The 20,517-nt window shown below is 39.3% G+C and overlaps 1 protein-coding gene across 2 annotated transcripts in view; it reads left to right on the top strand.

Moving 5' to 3' along the window:
- Positions 1-20,517, top strand: part of LIN52 (lin-52 DREAM MuvB core complex component) — a 129,188-nt gene that overhangs the window by 78,558 nt on the left and 30,113 nt on the right. The window contains exon 6 of one of the 2 annotated variants that reach the window (XM_074392984.1): positions 13,387-20,517. This exon is cut by the window's right edge and continues 27,471 nt beyond it. The exons of the other annotated variant lie outside the window; for it this stretch is intronic. Within the exon in view, the coding sequence (XP_074249085.1) occupies positions 13,387-13,430 (44 nt within the window). The 3' untranslated portion in view covers positions 13,431-20,517. The remainder of the gene's footprint in view (positions 1-13,386) is intronic. 2 annotated transcript variants of the gene reach the window in all.

The following is a 20,517-nucleotide window of genomic DNA, read 5'->3' as shown; positions in this document are numbered from 1 at the left end:
GCTGGAATTTCCTGCATATGCCACCATGCCCAGCTAATTTTTGTATTTTTAGTAGAGACAGAGTTTCCCCCTGTTGGCCAGGCTGGTCTCAAACTCCTGACCTCAAGTAATCCTCTTGCCTTGGCTTCCCAAAGTGCTGGGATTACAGGCGTGAGCCATCGTGCCTGACCCCCCACTGCTGTCATAGTTATTTATTTCTAGAAATCAGAAATCGAATTTATTTAATTCTGTCACCACAGTTCATAGATGGCCCTTATAATTTTGAATGCTATTACTCAAAGCCAAATAGCACAACATTTCAGAATTTTCTTGCATTTTCTCATGTTGCAAGTTACATTGATGTTATATCCAGATGGTTATAGTTTTCCTCCCAGGTCTCTCTAATATCTGCTTCCAGCTGTATTGCTGGGCCTCATAGCTCCTTCCAATAACACAGGGTTGCTGGGCCCACAGGAGGCAAACATTTAAAGGCTCTGTATTCCTAGTGGTTACTACTCAACTGCTATAAACTACATGTTTTAAACCTTTTTTAACATTAACAGATTAATGCAAGTGAAATATGTTTTCTTATTTGTATTTATTCAGTATACAGTGTATCTTTATATTTACTTATAAGATTTAATACCAGAAATTCTGAGGTTAAAAAATAATCTTACCCAAGTTATCCCTATAATTTTTAAATATAATAGTGTCATCGACTTTATCCCTTTGAGAGAAGATCTCTTGGTAATTCCCTTTCCTAACCGTTTCTGGTGATCTTAACATGACTTTAATTCAATGAAGTATCTCTTGCCTGCCTTTGTATATACGTAACAAAGTACTGTTAGAATTATCTGCCATATAATGTTACTACTTATACAGTTATTCATTTAAGTTTCTGTACATGTGTGGATAAATGCTCAAATTGTCTTGTCTTGTCCAGGCGGATTCTGTGGCCATGGTTCTTAACCGAGAGTCCTCATGTGTGGGTTTTGTTTTGTTTTGTTTGAGATGGAGTCTCATTTTGTTGCCCAGGTTGGAATGCAGTTGCAAGATCTCAGCTCACTGCGGCCTCCGCCTCCTGGGTTCAAATGATTCTCCCACCTCAGCCTCCTGAGTAACTGGGATTACAGGCATGTGCCACCACGCCCAGTTAATTTTTGTATTTTTAGTAGAGACAGAGTTTCACCATGTTGGCCAGGCTAGTCTCAAACTCCTGACTTCAAGTGATCTGCCCACCTCAGCCTCCCAAAGTGCTGGGATTACAGACGTGAGTCACTGCACCCAGCCTCATCGTGTTTTAAAATTATGAAATTGTGTTTGTGTGTGTGTGTGTACATGTATAATTTTCAACAGAGAGTCTCTATGACTTTTATCAGATTTTTAAAAAGATCTCTTTTATGGATTGAATTTTGTACCCCCCAAAAAGATGTTTTGGAGTCCTCATCTCCAGTACCTCAGAATATGACCTTATTTGGAAATAGGCTCTTTACAGAATAATTAAGTTAAAATGAGGTCATTGTGTAAACCCTAAATCAATATGACTGAAGTCCTTTTATAAAGGGGAGCTTTGGTCATAGAGACAGACATGCATAGAGGGAAGACAGTGTAAAGAGACACAGGGAGAAGATGCCATCTACAAGCCAAGAGAGGCCTGGAACAGATCCTTCCCGCACAGCCCTCACAAAGAACAAACAATTCTAGCATTAGCTCAAACTGCTATATGATGTAATTGTGTGAAGGATTATTTATAGCCCAAATGCCCTTATCTCTATAGGAGTTTATAATCTCTATAGACTAAAAGGAATTAGGTCTGCAAGGTTGCTGCTGTTCTTAGTCAGCTCTTGTCACCAGGCTGGAATGCAGTGGTGTGATCTTGGCTCACTGCAACCTCTGCCTAAAATTTAAAAACCTTTAATTCTTCACTACCAATTTCATGTAGTTCCATATGCATTAAAGATTTCAAGATCATTAGGTGAAAAAAACTTTTTAAATTAATTATAGTAAAGGGAAAGGGCCTACCTTTAAATATATATGTATGTCTTTTCCATTTTTCCAAATCTTCTACACTTTAGGCCATACTGGTTTTAAAAAATCCCTTCTAGTTAATGTCTACTAAACACTAATTAACTTCCTCTTCACTTTCTCAAGCACTAATGGAAATACTGGATTATAACCAATCAAATACTCTCTGGACATTTCTACCAGACACTTTGCTCAGTGTGATTTAAGGCAGTTTATAATCACTCCTTGTGGTCTTGAGGCCAGTTTTCAATTCATGAGACTCATATATCCTGGCTAGTTTTAATTAATTTTGCAAGGAAGATGCCAGGAGAAGCAGTATTAAATGCTTTCTTATAATCAGGTTATTTCATCTATTGCATTCTCGTCAGTCACTAATCTTGTAATTTTATCTCAGCAAAATACAGAAGTTGCTTTGACATAGTTTGTTCCTTACTCATCATGTTTTTCAGTACATAGAATTTATGATTTGGGTAACCTTATATTCATGATTGTCTTATTAGGATTTGGGAATAGACTTTAATTAGTGTCACATTGTGTTTCATGTATTTGGTCTTTTTGAGTAATCGTTATCAGCCAAGAACAATCAGGAGTAATTTGAACAGGAAAAATTTATTTATTTGTTTATTTATTTTTGAGACAGAGTCTCATTCTGTCACCCATGCTGGAGTGCAGTGCACAATCTCGGCTCACTGCAACCTCCGCCTCCTTGGTTCAAGCGATTCTCCTGCCTTAGCCTCCCAAATAGCTGGGGCTACAGGCGAGCACCACCTTGCCCAGCTAATTTTTGTATTTTTAGTAGAGGTGGGGTTTTGTCACGTTGGCCAGGCTGGTCTCCTGACTTCAGGTGATCTACCCACCTCAGCCTCTCAAAGTGCTGGGATTACAGGTGTGAGCCACTGTCCCTGGCCTGAACAGGGAAACTTTAAAATATTAAATGTTAACTAAGTGAAAAATGGTTAACTTCTGAAAGGAAAAGAAGAGTCAAAGGTCTACAGAGGTAGCAGGAAGCTGCTGGCCCCTAGGACTGAAGAAGAGTGAACAAAGGAACTTAGCAGAGGTCCCCACAAGGTTGAGGTTCAGCCCTCTGAAGGAAAGACACACGGCCACAGGAACATGTTGCCTACTGCCAGAGGGCACTCTGCTGGTGCATTGCAGGAGCAGCCTACCTGATGGCAGTGAAGAATCTTTGGGAGAGGGAGCCCCACCACTGAAGTGTAAGGACTGCCATTGCCAAGGTGAAGATAGCTGTGACCCTGCATGCCAACCTGCTTGTCACTGTACAGAAGAGCCACACAGTGCAAGAAGGAAGAAAATACCTTTTTCTTGCTTCAGCTTTGCATTCCCCTCCAGTGCCCTTTATTGACAAAGCACAGCACCAGGCTAGGTGACAGAGGAGAAACGTAGCCTGCTGCCGGGTCCAGCTTCAGTATCACAAAGCAGGGCAAAGGGTGAGTTAGGAACTAAGAGACAGTAAATGGATAGCTGGCACAGTGAGTAAAAACTTTGTGTAAATTTAAATCAACCATTTTATAAGCTACCAATTTCTTTTATGTTAACTAGAATGCTTTTGTTAAATGTATTTGTTCATTATTTGTGCTACTCCTTTGATTATGCAGACAACCTCATCAGCTGCTTAACTTATCCATCTTTGAACTTCTGACTACTTGTTGTATCTGCTGGATATTTAGTTCAACTGTATAGTTTTATTTAGTTCTGTATGTGCATTTTTGTGAAGTATTCACAAAGGCTAAGTTAAAATAAAACCAAGGGATATCTTGCATAATTGAAGAAAAAAAAAAAAAGATTGCTACCTGTAATCCCAGCACTTTGGGAGGCCAAGGTGGACAGATTATTTGAGATCAGGAGTTCCAGACTAGCGTGACCAACATGGTGAAATCTTGTCTCTACTAAAAATACAAAAATTAGCTGGACTTGGTGGTGCATGCCTGTAATCTCAGCCGTTCAGGAAGCTGTGTCAGGAGAATCGCTTGAAACCGGGAGATGGAGGTTGCAGTAAGAGGAAATCACCACTGCACTCCAGCCTGAGCAACAAAGACTCTGTCTTAAAAAAAAAGAGAGACTCTGTCTTTTAAAAAATAAAAATGAAAAGATTGCTCTCCCACCTTCTTAGTCACATTGAATTTTCTTACTGTCCTTATTTATTTATTTATTTATTGTTGAAAAAAATAATAGAGATGGGGGTCTCACTATGTTGCCCAGGCTGATCTTAAACTCCTGGGCTCAAGGGAGTCACGCACCTCAGCCTCGAAAAGTGTTGAGATTATAGGTATGAGCCACTGCACCCAGCCAAATTTTCTTAATTTCATATATGACTAATTTTCTCTTCTAATTATTGCATTTTCTTGAATTGTTATCTATTCTCTCCCAACTTTTCTTCTTTTAACCACATTGAGCTCTCCTGTTCCTATCTTTCATTAGCCCTTTCCTAACAACCTTATTTGTTCTTCAATTGTAAAATAATGCTTGTTTTCTCAACTAAATTGTAAGGCCCTTGTAGTGAATTCAGGGACTGTGCTTTATATTACTTCTGTATATTACAGAATAGTACTGTACAAATGCATGTTGAATAGATGGAATCATTTTATATTTACAAAATAAGAAAATGGAAGCAGCTTTCAAAGCAGTCAAAGAACAGATAGGCACTTATTTCTTTTCTCCCTTGCTAGTTTTTTTTTTTTTTTTTTCTTTGAGACAGGGTCTGGCCCTGTCTCCAGGCTGGAGTACAGTGGTGCTATCTCAGCTCACTGCAGTCTCAACCACCTAGGCTCAAACCATTCTTGCACCTCAGCCTCCCAGGTAGCTGGGAATACAGGTGCACACCACCATGCCCAGCTAATTTTTTGTATTTTTATAGAGGCGAGGTTTTACCATATTGCCCAGCCTCTCTCAAACTTCTGACCTCAAGCAATCCATCCACCTCGGACTTCCAAAGTGCTTGGGTTACAGGTGTGAGCCGCTGCACCCAGCCTTCGTTTCGACTTTTTCAGAAGCTATTAATAGTCTGCCAGTTGTCTCTTGCTCTCTAGAAAGAATACAGCTAACATCAGAAATGTAAAAACGAAACCAAGGTATAAGTGGGGGATGACAAAACAGTTATAATCATGGAAAAAGCTAAAAACATCTAAAGTGAAAAGTAAATGTGGAAAGAGGGTACTTTCAGGCAAAGGATGGTTTTAATGTACACACTGGCTTTTCTTTTAAAACCTTATAAAACAATTTTCTTAAAAAAGAGCCCTCAAGGAGAGAACAGGAAAGATGACAACAGCAGCAAGATTTTGGAAGGTGGAAAGGGTATGAACTTAGCAGACCTATGAAAAACAATACTAAAGTTAGGAAAGCCAAGAACCAAGGCGTTCACAAAACTCCAAAAGGCTGAAGAGTGGTGGTAACAGGTGAAGGGGGAGATGACTTAAATAAGAAGAATTAAAGTGTATTTAGGAGTCACATACCTATATCACCTGCTGTATTCTCTCCCACAAAAGACTGAAGCTTTATTCCCTAAAGGTTAAAACGCAGTGGTTACCCAACTTGTGGATACTAGACCAGAGGAAGATGGGGTCTATACTGAAATTTTTTTTTTTTTTCTTTTGAGACAGGCTCTCATTCTTTTAGCTAGGCTATAGTGAGGTGACACAATTTTGGCTCACTGCAACCTCTGCCTCCTGGGTTCAAGGGATTTTCCCATCTCAGCCTTCTGAGTAGCTGGGAGTACAGGTATGTGCCACCATGCCCGGCTAATTTTTATATTTTTTGGTAGAGACAGGATTTCACCATGTTGTCCGGCTGGGCTCAAACTTGTGACCTTGAGTGATCTGCCTGCCTTGGGCTCTCAAAATGCTGGGATTACTACAGGTATGAGCCACTGTGCCCGGCCTGCACTGAAAATGTAGCAAATTATGCACACAGTATATTCTGACACCATCTCTCCCTCCACACCCAGGCCTTCACTCTCCAGTCAGGAAATTGAAAGAAACTTCTCTGGGGAATCTGATCAGCCCAAGAAAAATAAAGGCACTGACATTGGAAGTTTGACAATGAAACAGCCCGATCATACTGTAGCAAAGCTTACAGTCAACAAGCCCAGCTCCTACTTGAGTTTTCAAGCAGCTTTTTAGTCCCCTGTTCTTATATAGGAAAAAAAATTACTAATGGTTGCAAAAAGCCCCTAACATGAAAAATAAAGACCTAAGGCAATGAATGGAAAATACAACTTGTGGGAAACAATATGCCTTCAGGAAGGTAAAATCGGTAAGCCGCATGATACATTTCAATATCTTAAGTTTAGACAGCAGGCAGACATAGTAGATTCTGTGGCTGAATTAGAGATAAGTACAGAGAAATCCAAGCAAACTAAAAAACTCAAGGAAAACAAAAAAAAAGTTCAAGTAAGGAAAAGTAATCATACTTTATAATATGCCGTAGCCATAGTAGTATTTGTATAATCATAATAATGTAGAAACTGAATGTTAATTTAAGTTACCATGTATAACCCTGAGAAGATAGGAGATAGGATACTTGCCATGTGTATTGTGAGGAATTAATGTGAGAAAGGGGAGGAAAAGAGTCAAGTTATCACTTCCTGTATTGGGGGAAGTCGATAGAAAATGCCTCAAATTGAAAAATCAAGAGGTAGTAATATAGGTACTTTTTTTCTTTCCTTTGGTTCATTCCTAGGAATACAGGCATATTATTCAGTCATTTAAGACATAAAGGTAATATAAAATAGTCAGCTAAACAGAGTGAAAGTGATTTCCACTGGGAAGGAGTTAATGGAGAATTACAGGGTTTTGTTTTTTTGAGATGAAGTCTCACACTGTCTCCTGGGCTGGAGTGCAGTGGTATAATCTCGGCTCACTGCAACATCTGCCTCCTGGGTTCAACTGATTCTCCTGCCTCAGCCTCCTGAGTAGCTGGGATTACAGGCACCCACCACCACACTCAGCTAATTTTTAATATTTTTAGTAGAGATGGGATTTCACCTTGTTGGCCAGGCTGGTCTTGAACCCCTGACCTCTTGATTAGCCCGCCTTGGCCTCCCAAAATGCTGGGATTACAAGTGTGAGCCACCGCGCCCAGCTGAATTACAGGTTTTCCAGGTCTTCTTTTCTCTTCTCTTCTCCTCTCCTCCTCTCCTTCTTGCCTTCTCCCCTCCCCTCCCCTCCCCTTCTCTCCCCTCCTCTCTCCTCTTTCTAGGCAGAATCTCAGTCACCCAGACTGGAGTCCAGTGGCACTGTCTTGGCTGCCTGTAACTTCCACCTTCCAGGTTCAAGCGATTCTCTTGCTTCAGCCTCCCAAGTAGCTAGGATTACAGGTGTATACCACCACGCCTGGCTAATTTTTGTATTTTTGGTAGAGGGGGGTTTGACCATGTTAGCCAGGCTGGTCTCAAACCCCTGACCTCAGGTGATTCACCCACCTTGGCCTCCCAAACTTCTGGGATTACAGCTGTGAGCCACTGCAGCTGGCCTATTTCTTATTAAACATTATTTAGCCTTGTTTCCATAAATGTTAATATCTAGTCTCTGTCCCTCCTATTACCTATTTCACCAATTTTTTTTTTTTTTTTTTTTTGAGACAGAGTTTTGTTCTTCTTGCCCAGGCTGGAGTGCAGTGGCGCTATCTTAGCTCACTGAAAACTCTGCCTCCTGGTTTCAAGTGATTCTCCTGCCTCAGCCTCCTGAGTAGCTGGATTACAGACATGTGCCACCACACCTGGCAAATTTTGTATTTTTAGTAGAAATGGGGTTTCCTCTATATTAGTCAGGCTGGTCTCGAACTCCCAACCTCAAGTGATCCGCCCGCCTTGGCCTCCCAAAGTATTGTGATTACAGGCGTGAGCCACTGTGCCTGGCTATTTCACCTATTTTTAACAGTTATTTTTTATTTATTTACTTTTTTTTTTTTGAAACAGAACCTCACTCTGTCACCCAGGCTGCAGTACAGTGGCGCCATCATGGCTCATTGCAACCTCTACCTCCCAGATTCAGGCGATTCCAAGCAGCTGGGATTACAGGCATGCACCACCACACCCAGCTAATTTTTGTATTTTTAGTACAAAAAATACAGCCTGTTGGCCAGGCTGGTCTTGAGCACCTGACGTCAGGTGATCCACCCATCTTGGCCTCCCAAAGTACTGGAATTATAGGTGTGAGCCACTGTGCCCAGCCAACAATTAAGGGTTTTTTTTGTTTTTTTTTTTGTTGTTGTTTGTTCGTGTGTTTTTAATTAAAGTTAGGCTGGGCATGGCGGCTCACACCTGTAATCCCAGTACTTTGGGAGGCCAAGGCATATGGATCACGAGGTCAGGAGTTCGAGACCAGCCTGACTCACATGGTGAAACCTCATCTCTACTAAAAATACATAAAATTAGAGGGGCATGGTGATGGGTGCCTGTAATCCCAGCTACTTGGGAGGCTGGGGCAGGAGATCTCTTGAACCCAGGGGACAGAGGTTGCAGTGAGCCAAGATCGTGCCATTGCACTCCAGCCTGAGTGACAAGAGCAAGACTCTGTCTCTAAGTAAATAAATAAATAAATAAATAAAATTTAAAAAATAAATAGAAGTCAAATAGGCAGTGTATATGAATAAGCCACAAATAAAAGATCTTTAAAACAATGTTGCTTACATATTTTCAATTTTGTGTTATGAAATCTGTGTGCTCAAACAATCCAAAATAAATAATTCATTTTCTTGGTGGGAAGCAACTTATATATCTGCCTCATGATAGGAAATGGAACCCGAAATTCAAGGCTTTAGCAATATGTTGATGACACCATTTGTTTTAGGAATTTCACTTTTTCCCATCTTTCTCCCTTGGTGTAAGTAGTCTTTTCCTGAATATTTAGCTGGATTGCAGTTCACTTGGGAAAAAAAATTCTATGCCATTTTTCACTATTAAGGTCCTCTAAATATTGACCTCTGGTAATTGCTAGGTTTTGGTGGATGGAATTTTACTTTTTGACATGACATTGAATTGTACATTTAGCACTAGGTCTGGGTAATCTCTCTGGGGAGAGTGGAATTGATGGTTCTTTTTTCTGTCAGTCCCAGGTGGCCTGTTAGAAGAGCAGGTGTTGCTGGGATGGTGCATGCATTCAAGAGTCATAGTGCAAATCTGATCAAGGCATATATTCCCAAACCACTCAGGCTGGCATCTCTCCTGGGGAAGGGGCCAACACTGGCCTCCTGCTTTTCTTTTCTTTTTTTTTTTTTAAGAAAAAGAAAAACTAATTATCAACTTGCAGCCAATGTCATTCAACTCAAATCCATGAAGGGTAAAGGCATAAGTGACAAATGTTCCTGGAGAGAGGGTTGAGCTGTCACTTGTCTTTTTAATGGATCATTGTTTGGCTATAGAATCACATATTATTTCTCCTAATTGTGTATTTAATCTGAAGAAATACTGAATAGAATTGTACAATTTTTATAAACCCCCTGTGTTTGAACAGAATCCTAGCATCAAGGAAGATGTAAGAGGGTAATTCCGTTGTTCTTAAAACATTCAGGGGACAGGTGTCTATTGACTTAGTTGTCCCTAATACTTCACCTATTTTTCCTTTTTTAAGTTTTTATATTTTTTATAGAGATGGGGGGAGGTGAACTCTCACTATGTTGCCCGGACTGGTATTGAACTCTTGAACTCAAGCAATCCTGCCTCAGCCTCCTGAGTAGCTAGGACTTTAGGTGTGAGCCACTGAGCCTGGCTTCCTTTCTTTCAATTACAGTTGTTATATTCCATTTTATCTACTTTGACTAAATGATGGGCAGTTCGGCAATGAGTGATCCTTGTCACATTCCAGAGGGCAGAATTAGGAACAATGAGATAGAGGTTGGATTTTTGTTTTGGGGTTGGTTTGTTTTGCCACAATATTGAGGAAGAACTTTCCAAGTGTTCAAAAATTAAATGGACCCTCAAAAAGTACAGAGTTTTCTATCAGTGGTAATGCTCAGGCAGAGCTCCGCAACTAATTCTAGAATGTTATAAGATACTGCTGGATATTAGGTGGGAGTTTAGATCAGATATTCTTTACAACTATAAGAATTAAGGATTCTATTATTTTTGCTTTCAACAGAAGACACAGAAAATAAACAGCTAGTGTCCATCTTGAATTGCACCATTGTTTATAATATTTATGTTTATTTTTAATCTTAACAGTTCTCTCTGTTATAAGTTTGTTACTTATAAATGGGGATAGCAATGCTATTAGTACTTGCCTTGAATTAGTAAGTATTCTAATAGAAAAATTAACCATCTTTTCAAGCAGCATTTAGAGTAAAAGGAAACATACTTATTCTAAAGCCTGAGGGAATTGGGTTACATGTTAAGAATTTCTGGACATAGGCCAGGTGTGGTGGCTCATACCTTTTATCCCAACACTTTGGGAGGCCAAGTAGGGGGGACGGATCACTTGAGGTCAGGAGTTCGAGACCAGCCTGGCCAACATGGTAAAACCCCATCTCTATTAAAAATATAAAAATTAGCTAGGCGTGGTGGCCCGTGCCTGTAGTCCCAGCTACTTGGGAGGCTGAGGCAGGAGAATCACCTGGACCCGGGAGGTGGAGGTTGCAGTGTGCTGAGATCACACCACTGCACTCCATGCTGGGCAACAGAGTGTGACCTTGTCTCAAAAAAAAAAAAAAAAAAAAAAAAAAAAAAAAAAAAATCTCGACAGAAAGGGATGTTAAAATTTGGAAACTGTTCTATGGGCCTTGAAAATGAAACACATTTTCATATCTGGGATGTCTTATTGATTTGAGCCTTACCTTAGTGACTGTTTCTAAAACGTCTTCTTTTCACACATCCCCAGTCCACATTTCTTTTTCTGTTGTTTCAAGAGAAGTTCTTTTTTACCAGTAATACCTAGACTATCTTGAGTAAACCTTCTTCTTTGTCTTTCTCTTAATATTGAAATCCTTTGTGTCTTTTCTTCTCCCTTTTTCCCAATTCCAAGAAATACCCTTTCTCTTAAGAGTTATATTCCTTTTCCATGTATTCTGGTTGCTGTTTTCTGGTGACTTGTAAGGGAACTTCAGCCTTATTTCCACATTTATTTCCTCTCTTTCCAGCATCGTAAGTCTATTCCTCTTCCAACACCATTTCCTCTCCAACATTTCCAGTGGTAGGGATCTCATTTCCATTGCCAGACAATTAGAATCATCTCAATAGAATTCTATCTCTCCACTTTTCTTAATTTATAGCCACAGTTGTTATTTACGTTAGTTGCAACATAGAAAGAAAGCAAATTTCTCTCACACAAATAGCTAGTGTATTTGAAGAGATCTATCAGAAATCTATTATCGTATCCCCTTTTAAAACTTGTTCATGTTGCCAATCATGTGCTTCTGTGGTTTCAAAATTAGAGCCTATATTATGCCTCAGACACTGTTAGATTCTAGGATCTCAAAGATAAAACATCTGTGAGATACTTCTCCAGTGAGGGACACACAGGTAATCAGATAACTGTAATTCAGTGTAAAAGAAGTTTATATGAGGTGCATCGCTGACATGATGGAAGGAATAATCAGCTCTGCCTGAGTGAGGGTTTCAGGAAAAGCTTCATAGAAGAGACACTTAAAGCTGGGTCTTGAAGAACACATAGAAAGCTGCCTGATGGACACCAGCAGTACTGGAGTACGAAAGAGGGGAGGAGTGATAGACCTGTTTAAGTAATTGGGATAATATGCACAGGAACAGAAGTGTGAAGTCACTTGGTGCATTTGAAGACCTGCTAGTTGTTTCTGTGTAGCAGGAGCATGTGGAAGAAAGCAAGAGATGAAGCTATTCATTAGATGTGAACTCTCTGAGTGCCAGGACCTCATTCATTACTGTATCCACATTGCCTAGTGCATAACAGATGCTTAGTAAATATCCAATGAATAAATAAGTAAAGAGATAGGTAAGGGCCAGATCTAGAAGTGATTTTTACCTAAATTCTACAAAGACTGACTTCTTTTTGCTCTTTTAGGACTTTTATATCTTCTACAGATTCTTAAGCATAATTATTAATGGGCATTTTCCCCCTTTTTGTGTGTTTTTGAGGTAAAGATGAACTACTAATTTATTTGATTACCTGCCACAACTCATAGTGTCACATTTTACCAAATTAACCTCAAAAAAAGAAAAAGGAAATAATTTTTGGTAAAGTGAACTCTACAGTACCCTGTTTAACTTTTTAGAAGTTGCCTTGGAGTTTAAATATTCCATGTTCTCCCTGATTAAAAACAGAAGAGATAGAAAAGTTAAGAGTTTTTTTTTTTTAGTTTGATGTTTCATATAAGACTGTAATGTGATATGATATTATACTTTCTGTAAGCAATAGAAACTATAGAGATAGACAGAAACTGTCCAAAATTAAGTACTGAGAGAAAAATATTAAAAGCAACATTAATAGAACCTCAGTGGGACAATATCAAGCACTCTGACATACATGTAATTAGAGTTCCAGAAGGAAAGAATTTGAGTACAGGCCATTTAAAGATGTAAATAATCCAGGGCCTGGTGGTTCACACCTGTAATCCCAGCACTTAGAGAGACTGAGGCTAGTATATTTCTTAAGCCCAGAAGTTTGAACAAGCTCGGGGAACATAGTGAGACCCCGTCTGTACAAAAAAAAAAAAAAAAAAAAAAAAAAAAATTAGTTAGATGTACTCTGTACTTTAACATGTTTCCGAAAAATTCTGCCATTAAATGAAAAATATTATCAAGGTAGAGTGGCTCACGCCTATAGTCCTAACACTTTGAGAGGCTGAGGTGGGTAGATCACTTAAGCCCAGGAGAGCAGCCTGGGCAACATAGCAAGACCCCATCTGTACAAAAAAAAAAAATTAGCCAGGTGTGGTGACATGTTACTCCCAAGTAGACCCAGCTACTTGGGAGACTGAGGCAGGAGGATTGCTTTGAAGGTCAAGGCTGCAGTGAGCTACAGTTGTGCCACTATACTCCAGCCTAGGTGACAGTGAGACCCTGTCTCAAAAAAACAAACAAAAGTCTATTGTATTTTTTGCACCAGAAACAATTAGAAAATAATGTGTCAGAAAGATCATTTTCCCAAAAGCAGTAAGAATAAGACTATAAAATACATTAAGTTTTAATCTACCAAAAATTTCATAAAATTTTTGTGGGAAAAAATTGTAAATTATATTGACAGACATTGACAAACACTAAAATGTTATGAACTAAAAGGAAAACAAAAGCCATTGTATTAGAAACTTAGTAAAAGAATATTGTCTAAAAAGTAATGAACAGTTATATGAGCAAAGTCCAAACTTACATAGGCCTAGAATTTGGAAAATGGATTTAGATCCAATATTATTATATGTCTCTCTTCAAGATTTTAATTCTTTCTTTTTTTTTTTTTTTAGACAGATCCTTGCTCTGTCACCCAGGCTGGAGTGCAATGGCATGATCTGGGCTCACCGCAACCTCCACCTCCTGGGTTCAAGCAATTCTCCTGCCTCAGCCTCCCAAGTAGCTGGGATTACAGGCACACACCAAAAAATTAGCTTGGCTAATTTTTTGTATTTTTAATAGAGACAGGGTTTTGCCATATTGGTCAGGGTGATCTCTAACTGACCTCAGGTGATCTGCCCGTCTTGGCCTCCCAAAGTGCTGGGATTACAGGTGTGAGCCACCATGCTTGGCCCATTTTAATTCTTAAAGCAAACTTAAGTCATATTTCTTGGGAAATTTGTGCCTGTAATGTTTGAAACATTGAATGCTGTTCTTCATTATTGAAAGGCTTTATCCATTTCCCTAGCTTTTCTGTGTTCCTACATTCTTCTGTTATAGCACTATCATATTATAATGGTATGTGTATCTCTAGTCTGTGAACTTTTTTATGTCAGGGACCATGGGGAGATAATTGTAGCAAAGTGGTTAAGAACACAGGACATGGAGATCAGGCCACCCAGATCCAATGCTGCCTCTGCCATTTACTGGCAGTGTAATCTTAAACAAGTTATGTAACTTCTCTTTCTCAGTTCCTTCATTTATAAAATGAGAATAATAAATGATATCTACTTATAGGGGGTTGTGAGAATTTTAAGTAATAATACATGTTAAGTGCATATAATCACTACTCAGAAATGTTAAGGTTCTTAGCTGTTCAATAGCACAAACTCTTCACTGCATGTGCTCTAAATTTTGATCAATGTATAATAAACACATTAACATTACAGTAGTGTCAGGTACTACTTAGGATTGAGCAGGTTATGTGATGTGATATGTGGAGCAGGTACAACTTGTTTTCAGTAAGAGGTAAGGAGCTTAACATCAAGCCAGCACCGGAGAAAGATGGCCTTTACTGGAACCAGTGAGCACTTTGCCTCATGAATATAATAAGAATGTAGTTAGATCAGAAAATGATTCTACTCAAATAGCGACACAGAACTGAATGGCAACCACATAACAAGTTATGATGATTATGGAGGCACTTATGGGCCCTGTGAGAAATTATTGCCATCGGAATAAGTGTGCTAACTTGTTTAGTGAATTTCTGAATATTTGGATCTCTTCAAATTGTGAAAGCAAAAAAGTGTAGAATTCCTAATCCTATATAAAATTGTATCCAATAAATACATATTGAATGAACCAGTTAAAAAAACTATCAATATTATTTCTCGGTATCTTTCAAGTGTAGCACAATAGTGACATAGAACCTATAATTAAATGCTTTTTGTATAAAAAGCATTCAACTGTTCATGATCTGAATTTGGATTGCTGATTTGGTTATTACATTTAGCCAATTATTTACATGTTCTAAGGATTACTTAGGTTTTTGTTTGTTTGTTTGTTTGTTTGAGTCAGAGTTTCGCTCTTATTGCTCAGGCTGGAGTGCAATGGCACGATCTTGGCACACCGCAACCTCTGCCTTCTGGGTTCAAGCGATTCTCCTGCCTCAACCTCTGGAGTAGTTGGGATTACAGACATGTGCCATCACTCCTGGCTAATTTTGTATTTTTAGTAGAGAAGGGGTTTCTCCATGTTGGTCAGGCTGCTCTCGAACTCCCAACCTCAGGTGATCATCTGCCTCAGCCTCCCAAAGTGCTGGGATTACAGGCATGAGCCACAGCGCCTGGCCTGGATTACTTAGTTTTTATAGCAACATTAATCTTTCATTTTGTGGATTTTTATATGTTTAAATATACAGCTTTGTTAAATGTTTTTGTATTTAATGCATTTGCATTTATCTAATCTACTTATTTTAAATCTAATTGTATCCTGACTTCTTGGCATGAGTGGTTAAATAAAAGGAATTTTTTTTTTCAAATAATTATTCATGGTATTTAAATAACCTAAGTACTGTATTTTTAAGTCAAAATATAGTATCTTTGTTATTAGAAACTGTGCAACATAAATACAAATTCTGGTGTTACTTGAATTTAAACAGAATTGAATTTATGAAGTATTTTTTCTTGAATTACATGGCAGTGATGTCCCAGTGCTCAAGTTTTTTATTCAGAGCATTGATGAATTAGATTTTCTGCCAGTTCTTTTGCAAGAACAAAGCCAGAAGGACAGGACAAGTTTCCTTTGTTCTTCAGGATAGAGGTAAGAGGTGCCTGTGTCTTTCGTGAAGAAACCCAGCTTATGTAGCCATAGATATCTTTGTGAATGAAGTCTCTATATCAAGGGTTTGACTTGAACCTGAATTCTTTTTACACCTCTACATTTGATTTTTGCTCAACTCTAGACATCACCCATTTTTAAAAGCAGGTTTATTGAGATATTTCCCACATACAATAAAATTCACCCACTTGAAGTGTACAAGTCAGTGGGTTTACAATACAGTCATACGTTGCTTAACTCTGGGAATATGTTCTGAGAAATTCAACATTAGGTGATTTCGTTGTGTGAACATCATAGTGTGTTCTTTTTTGTTTGTTTGTTTTCTTTTTCTCCTACTATATAAAGTATATCTGAGCAGACATAGTGTGTCCTTACACAAACCTAGATGGTATAGCCTACTACACACCTAAGCTATATGGTATAGCTGATTGCTCGTAGGCTACAAACCTGTACAGCATGTTACTGTACTGAATTCTAGAGGCAGTTGGAACACAACAGTATGTATTGGTGCATCGAAACATAGAAAAGGTAGAGTAAAGATACAATATAGCTGGGTATGGTGGTGGACACCTATAGTCCCAGCTACTCAGGAGGCTGTGGGGTGGGAAGATTGGTTGAGCCCAGGAGTTCTGGCCTGTAGTGTGCTATGCCAATCAGGTATCTGTACTAAGTTTAGCATCAATATGGTGACCTTATGGGAGCAGAGGCCACCAGTTTGCCTAAGGAAGGGTGAACCAACCTAGGTTGGAAACTGAAGGTCAGAACTTGTATTCTCATCACTAGCGGGATCATGCCTGTGAATGAATAGCTGCTGCATTCAGCCTGGACAACAAAGTGAGACACTTTCTCTTTTCATAAAAAACAAAGCTAAAACAGTATAATACATTTTAAAAAATAATACACCTAGCCTGGACAACATATTGAGATTCCATCTCTGTAGACAAATTAAAAAATTAGCCAGGTGTGGTGGTGCATGACTGTGGACCCAGCAACTCAGGAGGCTGAGGCAGGAGGATAACTTAAGCCCTTGGTTAAGGGAGATCAAGGCTGAAGTGAGCCATGATCACACCACTCCATCACTGTCCTGGGTAACAGAGTGAAACTCTGTCTCAAAGAAAATAATAATAATAATAATAATGTACACCTGTATAGAATACTTACCATGAATGGAACTTAGAGGACTGGGAGTTGCTCAGTGGGTGAGTCAGTGATTGGTGAGTGAATGTGAAAGGCTGTACACTACTGTAAACTTTATAAACACTGTACACTTAGGCTACACTAAATTTATTAAAATATTTTTCTTTGGCCAGACACAGTCACTCACACCTGTAATCTCAGCACCTTGGGAGGCTAAGGCAGGTGGATCACGCGGTCAGGAGATCAAGACCAGCCTGGCCAACATCATGAAATCCAATCACTACTAAAAATACAAAAAATTAGCTGGGCGTGGTGGCGCATGTAATCCTAGCTTCTCGGGAGGCTGAGGCAGGAGAATCGCTTGAACCCAGGAGACCGAGGTTGCAGTGAGTCAAGATCATGCCATTGCACTCCAGCCTAGGCAACAAGAGCAAAACTCAGTCTCAAAACAATAAAAATAAAATATTTTTCTTTGGTAATAAATTAACCTTAGCTTACTATAACTTTTTTACTTTATAAACTTAAAAAAATTTTTTTTAACTTTTCAGCTTTTTTGTAATAGCACTTAGCTTAAAACACAAGGCTGGGGCGTGGTGGCTCATGTTTATAATCTCAGCACTTTGGGAGGCCAAGACGGGAGAATCAGTTGAACTGAGGAGTTTAGGGTTGCAATGAGCCATGATCAGGTCACCACACTCCTGCCTGGGCTATATAGCGAGGCCCCAGGATTGCTTGAAGTCTGGAGTTCAAGACCAGCCTGGGCAGTATAGCAAGACCCTGTCTCTACAGAAAAATTAAAAATTAGCTGAGCGTGGTACTGTGTGCCTGAGATCCCAGCCGTTCAGGAGGCTGAGGTGGGAGGATCACTTAAGCCCAGAAGTGTGAGGCCACAGTAAGCTATAATCATACCACTGCACTGCAGCCTGGGTGACAGAGCAAGACCCCATCTCTTAAAACACACACACACGCACCCATTATACAGCTATACAAAAGTCTTTTCTTTATATCCTAATTCTATAAGGTTTTTCCATTTTTAAAATTGTTTAGGACAGATGCAATGATTCACACCTGTAATCCAGACACTTTGGGAGACTCAGGCAGTAGGATCACTTGAGTTGAGTTCAGGGTTGCAATGAGTCCTGATCAGGCCACCATACTCCTGCCTGGGTGATGTAGCAAGACGCTGTCTGTAAGACACAAACACACACATTAACTTAGGTCTACACAGGGTTAGGATCGTCAGCATTACTGTCTTCTATCACCACGTCTTGTCTCTCTGGAAGGTCTTCAGAGGCAATAACACACATGGAGCTGTCATCTCCGCTGATGACAGTGCCTTCTAGAATACATCCTGTAGGAGCTGCCTCAGGCTGTTCATAGTTAACTTTTTTTTTTTTTTTTTTGAGATTGAGTCCCACTCTGTCTCCCAGGCTGGAGTGCAGTGGCACCATCTTGGCTCACTGAAACTTCCACCTCCTGGATTCAAGCAATTTCCAGCTAGTTTTTCAATTTTTGGTAGAGACGAGGTTTCAAGCTGATCTCGAATGTTTGGACAGCTGATCTCGAACTCCTGACCTCAAGTGATCTGCCCACCTTACACCTTAGCCTTCCAAAGTGCTAGGATTACAGGCATGAGCCACCACATCCAGCTATAGTTTAACTTTTTTTTTTAAAATAAGTAGAAATACTTTCTAAAATAATGACAAAAAGTTTAATAAATACATAAACCAGTAATATTGTCATCTATCAAGTATTATGTACTGCACATTATTGTGTGTGCTAAACTTTTATGTGACTGTCAAGGCAGTAGGTTTGTTTATACCAGGTTTGTTCACACCAGCATTACCACAAACACATGAGTAATGCGTTGCACTATGATGATGCTACAACAGCTACGACATCCCTAGGAGACAGGAATTTTTAAGTTCCGTTGTAATCTTATGGGACCACCATCATGTATGTGGTTCATTGTTGACTCAAATGTTTTGCAGCGCCTGACCATGTTTACAGAATACTTCAGCTGTCAGCACAGTTTAATGTTTTAATAGTTCTATCACCCCAAAAGAAACTCCGTACCCATTTGAGCCATTCCTTATTCCTCCTCACTCTCCCCATCCTGCCCTGCTAGACCAAAGTAACTACTAACCTTTTTATTCTCTGGATTTTATTCCATTTTATTGCCAAATAATATTCCATTACGTGGATAAACTGTGTTTTGTTTATTCATTCATCAGCCAGACATTTGGGTTGTTTCCACTTTTTGACTATTATGAATAATGCTGCTGTGAACATTCACGTACAAGTTTTGTGCCATCATTTTCAGCTTTCTTTTGATGTAAGGGAATATTTGTATATTATACCATAAGTATGCATTAGAACACTCTGGATAAGGTTGTATCTTAATGTGAGTATAATAAATATCATCCAGTGGTCCAAATACATTTTACTAAACTGATAGGTCACTCAGCCATTTATTAGTCTCTCCTTTGTCTTTTTGAGTTATTTAGAGACTGTGACTTATCAAAAACACAGTCCTTTTTGTTCTCATCAACCTCAGGATTCGTTTCAAGGGACCCTAAAGTTTGATATTTTCTATCTTGAGCTAGGATGGAAAAGAATGACTTATTGTGAATTCATTTACAGTTGGTTGGCTATCTTGGGGCATGAAAAGCTGAATGAAAACAATTGATCATACCTCTGTTTCATTGTTTTGATTTTTATTTATTCGTGGTGTTGTTATTATTTTTGAGATGGAGTTCTGCTCTGTCACCCAGGCTGGAGTGCAATGGCGTAATCTCTGCTCATTCCAACCTCTGCCTCCCGTGCTCAAGCAATTTTCCTGCCTCATCCTCCCTAGTGCCGGGATTACAGGCACCTGCCACCAGACCCAGCTAATTTTTTGTATTTTTGGTAGAGACAGGGTTACATCATGTTGGCCAGGCTGGTCTCAAACTGCTGACCTCAGGTTATCCACCCACCTTGGACTCCCAAAGCGCTGGGATTACAGGCATGAGCCACTGCACCTGGCCTGTTGTTTTTAAATCTCAGTCATACATTTTTGTTTTGTTTTTGCTTAGAGTGTAACTTTGAGAGAAATAATCTATACACTTAAAATGCTGAACAGATTCTGGCATATAGAAATTAATTTTTATATTGACATTAACCTCAAAGACACATAATTGATTGTACCGAAGAAGTGAATGTACCCAGCAGCTCAAGCTGAACTTGAACAATCATTGAGAAAGTGGTTCAAAGAATGTGATTAATGGTAGGAATCTTTAAGTGTGTTATTCATATTGTCTTTTGTTTGTTGACTCAATTCTGGATTTTGGGATTTATTAGAAATAGGATCCCTTAATCAAATCAGAGCTAGATTAGCGGGACTTAATTAATAGGTAGTCTTTATTAAAATGAATGTTTTAGCTTTTGTAATTTTTTAGTTTAGTTTAGTTTTTTTTTTTTTTTTTTTGAGACAAACTCTTGCTCTGTCGCCCAGGCTGGAGTGCAGTGGCGCAGTTTTGACCCACTGCAAACTCTGCCTCCCAGGTTCAAGTGATTATCATGCCTTAGCCTCCTGTAGCTGGGATTACAGGTGTGTGTCACCACACCTAGCTAATACCTGTATTTTTCAGTAGATATGGGGTTTTGCCATGTTGGCCAGGCTGGTCTCGAACTCCTGGCTCAAATGATCCACCCACCTAGACCTCCCAAAGTGCTGGGATTATAGGCGTGAGCCATTGCACCCAGCCTAGCTTTTGTAGTTCTTCTACCTTCAAAAAAGTACAGAG

The sequence above is a fragment of the Saimiri boliviensis genome, chromosome 2 (genome assembly GCF_048565385.1).
Source record: "Saimiri boliviensis isolate mSaiBol1 chromosome 2, mSaiBol1.pri, whole genome shotgun sequence".
NCBI lineage: Eukaryota > Metazoa > Chordata > Mammalia > Primates > Cebidae > Saimiri > Saimiri boliviensis.
The sequence above is the reverse complement of the archived record's forward strand: the minus strand, read 5'-3'. Positions and strand labels throughout refer to the sequence as shown.